Source organism: Zootermopsis nevadensis, unplaced genomic scaffold, assembly GCF_977971745.1.
Source record: "Zootermopsis nevadensis isolate Lab colony 2312 unplaced genomic scaffold, Znev_1.0 Znev_ptg000012l, whole genome shotgun sequence".
NCBI classification, from domain to species: Eukaryota; Metazoa; Arthropoda; class Insecta; order Blattodea; family Termopsidae; genus Zootermopsis; species Zootermopsis nevadensis.
This window is the reverse complement of record NW_028259144.1, coordinates 11,724,068-11,734,174: the sequence shown is the minus strand read 5'-3', so window position 1 is coordinate 11,734,174 and position 10,107 is coordinate 11,724,068. Positions and strand designations below refer to the sequence as shown.

The window sequence follows — 10,107 nt, the reverse complement described above, 5'->3', positions numbered from 1 at the left end:
CTGAATATCCTGTTCCCACAGTAAGCACAGCATGTCCAGTTAATGTTGCAATTGTCACCAAATGTGGATTAACCGCTTTCTCTGCAAGTTCTCTCATCTGTAATAACATCAAGTAAAGTGTAAAATAAAGCTGTCCCACTATATGCCATGTAGGCACTTGGGGGGAGAGGTGGTATAGCTCCTATTAATTCTTAACTTCAGCACTAGATGGGGGTGAGTGGTGAGCATTACATCCCAGCCACATTTTACCCTTAGGAAAGGACCCCAGTACCCATTCGATAGAAGGCTGGGTGGGCCCCAGAGCCAGTCTGCATGCAGAGGCTAGAGAACAAATCCTCTGTCCCTGCTGGAATTGAACACCAGTCATCCAGTCTGTAGCCAGTCACTATGCTGACTGAGCAACCCCAGAATAACAAAAAGTAAAAAGAATAATAAAATGTAAGTCAAATGTTTCTTATAACCACATTTCATTTACATCTTTGTATGCAACATAAAGTAACATTCTATTACAAAGTACGATGATCAGCCAAAAGTTATGCCTTCTATTCTTTAATTCATACAATTTACAAAAAGCATATGAAAATTACACTGTATGTACCCACAACACTGATTAAGACAGTTATTCTTCAATTTAGTCTCTACCATTTAAATCTCACTTTTATGTATTTCATGAAAGAAAACATTCAATGCTGATCATAATGACCATATGAGCTGAGGTTTCTGCGGTCTCTGACTATTTGAACACCGGAAATGTGAATATGAATCTCACATGAGGAACAGATGTTTTGCTTGTATTTTCTGCACTGTGATATCCTGTGTAGGCAAACAATGACACCTTGTGATGGACCAGTTCCCCATCCAAGGAGTTCACCAAGTGTCTAGAAGGATTCATAATTTCAGAGGGCCTAATCCATAAAAGCTAAAGATGGATATATTCAGTAAAAAATGGTACTGAAAACAAAATACAATATAGTGTTTCCTTGTAACAATCCTTCTCTTTGTAAAAAGATAATTTTAGTACCTAAGGTGGAAACAGAGCAGTAGCAAAAATTTCATCCAACACAAAAATTATGATTTGGTGAACTACTGAAATGGATCCAAAAGTTAACATGAACAGAATCTACAACTACCAGTGCAGGCAATATTTGTTGGTGCCAATGATTTATCAAACTTGGATGTAACATTTAAAGAATATGTACTTTACCTTACATAGTACATCACCCATAATCATCCTGCCCTCAGCATCTGTGTTACAAATCCGCACTCTCAATTTCTTACGTGAGACGACGACCTCATCAGCTACATAAGAATCCATACCCACACTATTTCGCACAAGTGGCATTGCTCCTACCACTTTTATACCACGTGGCCTTAGTACTGACAACACCTAGAAAAATATGTCAGTGATAAATGGAGCCACAGGATAAGCTGAAAATATAATCCATTTATTCCAGATGAATGGATATTAAACATTTATGAAAAAACATACTACACATATCACAACTACTGTTAAGTCCCTGGAGAAGGATTTGGAAGCAAGTAGCTACAGTTTATTTCAAGGTAATAACACTGTATTTGCAAGGATAAACTGAAGAGAATCATAAAACCCTGTCAGGATAGCTGGTCTTTGGGTAAAAAAATTGAATTCAAGGTCTCCCAAATACAAAGAAGTGGTGCTAACCACTTAACTATAATGTACGGAAAATATTAATGAATAACCACAATCCTGACTGATCAGTCAATTTAACAATTTCTCAGCTGCACAGATTTCAGCATTGAATAGGGGCTGTGAATATCAAAGTGGGAAGTAAATAGAAGCGGTTGTGGCTTATTTTAAGGTATTATCCCAGCATTTGCCTGTCAGAAACAAAAACCATGTAACTGATGGCTGACAGGTTATACAATGCTGATACGTGAAAACTTATTAACATACCTGCATAAACCCAGCCACTGCTGCAGCACCACACTTGTCTCTTGACATGCCTGCCATGTTTCCTCCTGCCTTAATGTCTGCTCCTCCTGTGTCATAGGTCACACCCTTACCAACCAGGAAAAATGTTTTATCCACTTGGCCTGAGGTGGGTTCATATGTCAAGTACACAATTCGCCCACGATGTCGGTCAATACCTGAAATAAGAATAAACATAAAAAGCAGTGTTCAACCTATTAAGATTTTTGGATGGAGGACAACTGATCTGAGACAATTGGTGTAGTGGTCCAAATTATATCTTCTGCTGATATAGATTTAATTTATTATTATTTATTAATATAAATTTATTTTAGTTTCCTTTTCAAAATTGTAACTTTGTGTGGTGTTTGGAGTATTGTGGTAGGATGGATACTTCCATTTCATGGCATCTACCTAAGTGCTCAAGACACAGATGTGCAACAACCTTCTGTGCCCGAAAGTCTTGATTTTGACACTAATGGGTAATAAGTTACCATGAATTGGGTGTAGCCTCATGTGTCACACTTTGACATTTATGGCTTCAGTATGCCAAAAGTCAGTTTGGACAATATGGTTCATTGTCACTCAGCAGACAAATGTTATTGGAACATGCATTTTAAGGACTATGAGTGAGGAAATTTAAAAGAGCCAATTAGATGCAAGAGTTGAATGTAAGCGACTACGTCACTGGTTTGAATGTTTCAAACCAGGGACATGATGCTTCCAGCAGCATGTCAGTTTGGTATTCTGCAACAAACTTTGAACATTGTCGCACGCATAACATTCAAGTCCATCATAATTCTGGATTTAAACAACTATCACCTTCTTGAGGCTAGAGTTAAATTAAAATATAAAGTGTTCTCCATATATTAATACTGTAAATAAATAAATAAATCATTCTGCTCAATATAAAAATATTCAGCATTAGCGGCAGCTTCTAGTTATCGACAGTTATATGCCATAAACTCTCTGAGGAGAGAGAGAGTCAAGTGCCTGCCTAGGAGCAAAGCTCCTATCACTGAGTGGCTGTATTGGTTTGACTTAGAATTAATCATTTTTTTAGATATTAAAAATCCATACAGTTGTTCTTGCAGCATTACTACCCAGAATACCAACATCAATATAAAAGTAAAATTATGTCTGCAGAGTTTCTGCCTGTGAAGTTACATTTGTCTTTGAGATAAGGATATGTTAGGGTGATTTTATTTTTGTAATATAGTAATAGGATTAGCAGTAGCAGCAGTAGTAGGCATAATAGTAGTAATAGCAATAGTATTTTGATGTTCATATACTTGGAGAAATTCCATTTGTCTTCTGGCATCTCACTGTAGGCTTTCTAATATTATGACCATCATTTTGCAGATAACAGTTTTTGTATTACCACATCTTTTGTGTGTGACACTTCTTCAAAATAAACTGTAAAACCAATCTTGCAATTGTTATAGAAAATTTCACATAATGTAACATGAGAGAAAAACATCATCTGAAACCTTCAAACTTTGCCAAGAAACTTAATTCCTTGAGCTCATTAAATGTAAAAGTGTGCATTAACTATTAACCATATGCACTGGTGGTTGACATACAGATGTGTATACCATTTAGTGCATAAAGAAACCAGTGCCCAGAGCGCTCTGTTGAGTGCTAATGGAAAAAGTTTGTTAACATGCCTTAATCTTATCTAACATCTACCACGAAAACTAATTCAATACTGATATGTTCCGATATGCACCAAACATTTAGTTTTGAAGGGGAAGTACAATGACTAAGCTTTTGCAATATAATTATTTCACAAGTGACAAAATTACTGATTTGTTAAATGGCATTAATGACAATGAGTGCTAAAAGCAGAAAGAAGAGGAAAACAATACTAAACCTGTTATAGTGACAGTTCCTAACAGTGATACTAGATGGGTGTGATGTAATATAAATCCAGTATATGAAGCACAGAAAATACCTCTCTCAGGGAAACAGGGTTCACAAAAACATTTTTATAATGTTTCAGAAAATTTTTTGTTTTCTAGAAAAAGAAACAAATACCCTAATTGTACAGGAGACAAATAGATATGCAGAAAAATTCATAAAAGGCTGCACTCTGAAGCCAAGGTTGTGCATTAGGAACTAGCAGCCTGTGATAGGATGAAGTTTATGTTGCCCTTGGCCTCAAGATGTTTATGGGTACAGTGCAGAAGCCTACACTAGAGCTACTTCAGAAGGGATGCTTTTCTAGAATCTCCCATTTTTCTGCAATCAATGTCACAAAACCAATTTTGAGCTTATTTAGAAATGTTTTCATTTCATTGACAATAGTCACTTATACTGGCCCCACAAAATTTTTCAGAATTCAACCTATTCTGTAAATCATGAACCAAAATTTTCAGTCTGCCTTTTAATCATCTGAAAACATCAGTGTCGATGAATCCCTCACACTGTGGAAAGGTTGTTGGGAATGAGACAACCAAGTCTGGAATAAAGACTTTTGGCCTTTGTGAGTCTTCCAATGGGTATCTGTGGCATTTCATTGTATACACTGGTGATAGTACTGAAGTCACACCAGGTACTGATGTGCCAGACCAGCTCAAAAGTTCTAAAATCACAGTGAAGCTTTCTGAGCCCATCGTGAACAAAAACAATATACAGTCAAACCTCGGTTCACGAACGCCTCAGATCACGAACAATTCAGTTTACGAACAAATTTTCCGAGCAAAAAGCGTCTCGGATGACGTACTGTGTCTTGAGTTACGAACACGCAAGCCGTCAACATCGTGGAGCGATAAGCTGGGAGTATCAGCATCAGCAGTATTCGTAGAAGAATGATCCAGCATGGGGCCAAAGAAAGACAATGATAGCAGCGAAGTGAAAAGAAAAAATACCAATATCATGATAGATGTTAAGAAAGAAATCATAGCCAAACATGAAAATGGTGTTCGTGTCTCTGATCTTGCTACTCAGTTTGGGATGGCAAAATCAACGATCTGTACTATTCTTAAAAATAGAGAGACAATCAAGAAAGGCGATGTTGCAAGAGGAATGACAGTCATTACTAAACAAAGATCACAGACGATTGGAGAAGTGGAGAAATTGCTGCTAATTTGGATAAACAACAATATGTTAGCTGGCTACAGTGTTTCTGAGGGTATGATTTGTGAAAAAGCAAGGCGACTGCATGATGACCTGGTAAAAAAATATCCTGGTACAAGTGCTGATACTGATGTTTTCAAAACTAGCAGAGGAAAAAGAATCCCCTTCCAAACAATAACATTTCTCTTCCTCACCACCTTCCACTTACGCCGTCAACTCTCCTCCATACAGGTACGGTAAAACTAAATTAAGTTTTCGTCTGTATTTCATCTGCTTAGTGTTGTGTTTATCTTTTTGTGATAGATTTAATGGTTTACACTGATTTTGTGTTAAGAACTTGTGCACAAAGTACTGTTGTAAAATTTTAAATAAGCAATCATCTGGGGTCCAGGAATGGATTAATCCATTTTACATTAATTCCTATGGGGAAAATAGTTTCGGTTTACGAACGACCTTCAGGAACGAATTAAGTTCGTGAATCGAGGTTTGACTGTATTATGGACGGAAAACTTCGCATCCATACGTGTACTACTGAAAGACAACAATGTCAATGTGGCAGGAACTCTGCAATTGAACAGGAAAAATGTTCCTGCCTCAGTAAAGAAACAAAAGGCTGAAAAAGGGTAAAGCAATAGCTTTGCACTGCAATGGTGTAAGTTATGAAATGGACAGATAAAAGAGATGTTTCCTTTATTTCAAACATCCATGTCAATGCTATGGTAACTAAACTTTAGAGGAAATAAACTTACAAAACTTAAATGAATAACAGAGTACAAGAAACCCATGGGAGGAGTTAAGAAATATCAAATGTATATACTTAGTCACCATGAAAGCTTCAGATGAAATATCAAATGATTCAACCATGCCGCCTTGAAAGAAAAAGGGCAGAATGTGCAAAAGACTGTTGAATTCAGCAGTTCACAATGTATTTGCCATGTAGAATACAAAATTAAACACACTCAACCTTACATGCAGATTGGATTTGGTGAAATGTCTCATCCTTACTCACAGACCACTAATCCCAAGTCCTGCTTGACCCAGACAGCCATTCATCAATCTCCCACCAGGAAAACTTACAGGAATGCATTTCATTTGGAAAATTCCTCCAGAGAACAATTTAAATACTGCCTAGGGTCTGAGCTGCAGGCAATTCAAATACGAACATGAAGAGATAAAAATTGTCTGTTCATTGAAGCTCAGTGAAATTTATGCCTTTGGCACACAATATCAACAAAGATGTCATATGGTATGGATAGTCTACTTTGATTATGCCACAGATGGCAAGCAAAGTTAAATACAGCGAAATCCCCCATTTAAGGTTCTATGCAGGAAAATAAACAAAACCCATCCCCCTGGGGAACCTTAAATGTAAGGAATTAAATATATTCTCCACAATTTAATTAATTTATTCTCTACATTCTAATTTTTCAAATATGTCCAATATCCCACATAATTACATTTATTGACATATTCTACTTAATACCTGATTATCATTATTTTTATTCTTATCATGTCTGTGTTGTTGGAAAGTCACTGGCTTTGTTTCAATGTTGGAATTTTAAGGCATAAGCTACATTGCAATTTCTTGCATAATTCCTGGCAATTCAACTGTACATTAATAATAACAATATGTTTATAAACTTTTTCTTATCATTCTTCAATGCTACTGTATACATAAATACTGAAAATAAGGGTGAAAAAGAATACTTTGCTTTACTTCATCAATAGTTTCAGTTGTCATAGCATAACAAACTGTACTCACGACTTGCAGCCCTATCAACAGCTACAAACAGAGGATATTCCTGACTTAGAACTGCTGGATCACTGATCACTTCCATCTTTATATCTGTGTTCTGAAACACATTACGAATATACTTCTCAACATTAGGAGGAGCCATTCTCTCTGGATCAGATCCACCAATATCACGAGCAACAGACCTGGAAAAATACAGAAACCAATCCAGTATTTTAAATACTATATTATAATTCAAACTGTTCACATACACAATATTTTTAGTTTAATTTTTCATGTTTAAGGTGTCAAGAAAACTGTTGAATATCTCTGCTTGTCTATATGTAGGAATAATTTCCACTGTGTTACATTATAACAGAAATATCATTCCTTCTAAAGTTGTTAATAATATACTTAAATTTGATACATACCAGATAAATTGCCCTACTATTTTACACAAAGCTGCAAATCTGGATGATGGAAAATTGTCATTATATAATACAGAGGGGCCCAAAAAAATGTATACACACTTCAACAAAACAAAAACCTTTATAAAAGATTTAATACTAAATTTATACAGACATCAAGGGATGACTATAAGTCATGTTTGACTTCTACAATTATAACAGGTGCTCAAAGTGGTCACCATTAGTGTCCACACACTTCTGATTTCGGCGAACTACTGCTTCAGCAACGTTGGCCAAAGTGTCCACTGAGATTGCTGCGCATGAAATTTCAATTTCTTGACTGTCTTGTCGGTCGCATGGTGACTCTAGCATTAATGTGATTAACGACATCTTTTGAGGGAACATCATACTACACATTGCTACCGTAACTCGATTCAACTTCGAAAAAAGTCCATAGATAACATCTATTAAAGTGTGTATACATTTTTTTGGGCCCCTCTGTATATTAAAAGACTTTCATAAAGTATTCAACCTTGTAATATCTGTAATGTTCTCCATTTTGCTACTATTAATCCTACTGCTCGAATGCCAGCACAGACAATAAGTTTCCTGTCTTCTCTTGTGACAGCAGTTGTGAACAAACTTGGCTAAGACATGCCTTATTCCCAACTCTGGTTAAAACAGGTTAACATGAGCTGTGAGAAAATCCTACCTCTTCAGTCATTTCACAAATAGTCAATATTTTATCATTTCACACTGAATCATTGCACTTCAGCCACTCATTCATTGTGATTATTGGTTGAATAATATAAATTTTACTTGATAATTATCATTCCTTAAAATGATGGTACCACTCAAAAACACATGCTCAATTCATTGTTGTAACTCTAATGCTATTTATACTAATTGGCAAGTTTCAGTTGTTGCCTTTCTGACATCATTGTAAAACTTCATGCACAAGCGTTCTTTACTTTTACACATCATTAAAATAACCTGTGGCAAAACACTGACTATAATAAGCAATGAAGCAATGTAGTAGGCTGAAAGCACATCTGGACATGTAGTAACATGGCAGGACATATTAATTTCAGCTGTATCCACTGAACAGTGTAATTTATGTTAGATATGAATTCAGCCTTGAAAATTCACACTTCATGTCAGGGTAAAAATTGAATTAGCAATAAAATTTGTGCAATTATTATTTCAGTTTATAACTGTTGGCAGTAGTATACATGTCCAGTTTCTTTCTTACAACTGAACACACCTGATATGCCACTTTTTTCTTGGCCTCTCTGACTTCAGGAGAAGATAAACTGCACCTTCTCCCTGAGTAAAACCACTGATTACACAATTACAAACCATTGTGCAATCTGGTTTAGGCCCTAACAATAATGCTTTGCTTTCTTATGCCAGATAAATACCACGTGGACTAACAATAATTATGATATAATGAGAAAATAAATCCTAGCAAGCCAGACAAGACCTTTAAAAATTTATATATTACCAAGAAAAAGTAACAAAATATATATCCCTAACAGAAGAAATTAGGCAAATGTAGCAAAAAAGTTAGGTTTACTTCTATGCCCCAATGGAAACATCCAAAAGTGTCCACAGTAGAATCAAATGTATTGAGCTACAATAGCATATCTATCTAGACTCAACATAAAAATCAGTGATAAGTCATCTGCTCTAGAGTTTGCATATTCTTAAAAGGCTATATCATTTTGCAATGAAGATACTCATATTTTACATAACACATATCATGCATACTTACTGTACATAAATTAAATCTGTATTTATTGTAGCGCAAGTGACACATTTGTTGTGTAAGATTTGAGGTTTTCACAATGGTGAATATGAAGATTTTTGTCTTCTGGGTTGTTGCGCTGTGTAGTCTGGTCGATATTAACCAACGTTTCAGAGGTCATACTGTCTCCGTCATCAGGGCGCCCTGATGATGGTGACAGTATGACCTCTGAAACGTTGGTTAACATCGACCAGACTACACAGCGCAACAACCCAGAAGACAGAAATCGACACATTTGTTGTCTATCAGTCAAACCAGTTTGTAATGGTATAGAAAAGTATATTTGTTAACACTTAATAATGGAACTTTGAAAGCATTTATACAACTATAAAATGTGGACAGACTTGGGTGACAATAAACTACCACATTTTAGACAATTTGTGAGAGAGAAGTGTTCTAATTCAACAACTTTATGCAATTTAATCACTATGAAATTTTAAGAAAAAGGTAACAAGTCAACTCATGTATCAATCTAAATGAAACAGGTTCCCTAACACATTGCTATTTGTTTATGATCAAATTATTATTCAGGAATCAGAGGATATGTGTTACAGGAAATATTGACAATCAAACTCAGTTATAATGAGATCCAAGGGACTGAGGAAAAGTGCTTGTTATAACTGTTACTTGTTATATCTGTTATTATAACTATATATTCCTTTTGCTGTTACTCAGTACTTTTATCACACATGCACACAGATATATACTTACAGAAAAGGGATAAAACCAACAATAAACAGAGCTCATGATTACACTTTATCACAATGACGTTTTTTCAAAGGCACTAGTAATGCTTTCCCAGTATTTCCAAATGGCTGACACGATTGATGAGTTCAGTCTTAACTTTTTGCAAATGGATGCATTGCTTGTTCCATTCTCTATGTCACAAATAATTTCCACTTTCTCACTGACTGTCAAAATTTTTCTTTCCTCCCCTGCCATTTCAAGGTGAAAAAAAGAACCAAATTTAACACAGCACAACAAAACCTAAACCACAGAATCAAAATTGTTTTAAAAATTCCAAGTGTTTGTCCCAAGTTTTAAAAAGACATGTACACTCACAAAGATTTGAAATTGCACTGAATTCTTCATTTCGACTAAATTTGAAAGCTGAATATTTCACACCAAAAAAGAA

General features: G+C 35.5%; 1 protein-coding gene across 2 annotated transcripts in view; it reads right to left on the bottom strand.

Annotated features, from left to right (window-relative positions):
* Dip-B (Dipeptidase B) overlaps positions 1-10,107 on the bottom strand; it is a 51,804-nt gene that overhangs the window by 14,251 nt on the left and 27,446 nt on the right. For both annotated transcript variants that reach the window (XM_022060947.2, XM_022060945.2), the window contains exons 6-9: positions 6,789-6,964; positions 1,934-2,127; positions 1,205-1,387; positions 2-97 (exon numbers count right to left, since the gene is read on the bottom strand). In XM_022060947.2, the coding sequence (XP_021916639.2) occupies positions 2-97; positions 1,205-1,387; positions 1,934-2,127; positions 6,789-6,964 (649 nt within the window). The remainder of the gene's footprint in view (position 1; positions 98-1,204; positions 1,388-1,933; positions 2,128-6,788; positions 6,965-10,107) is intronic.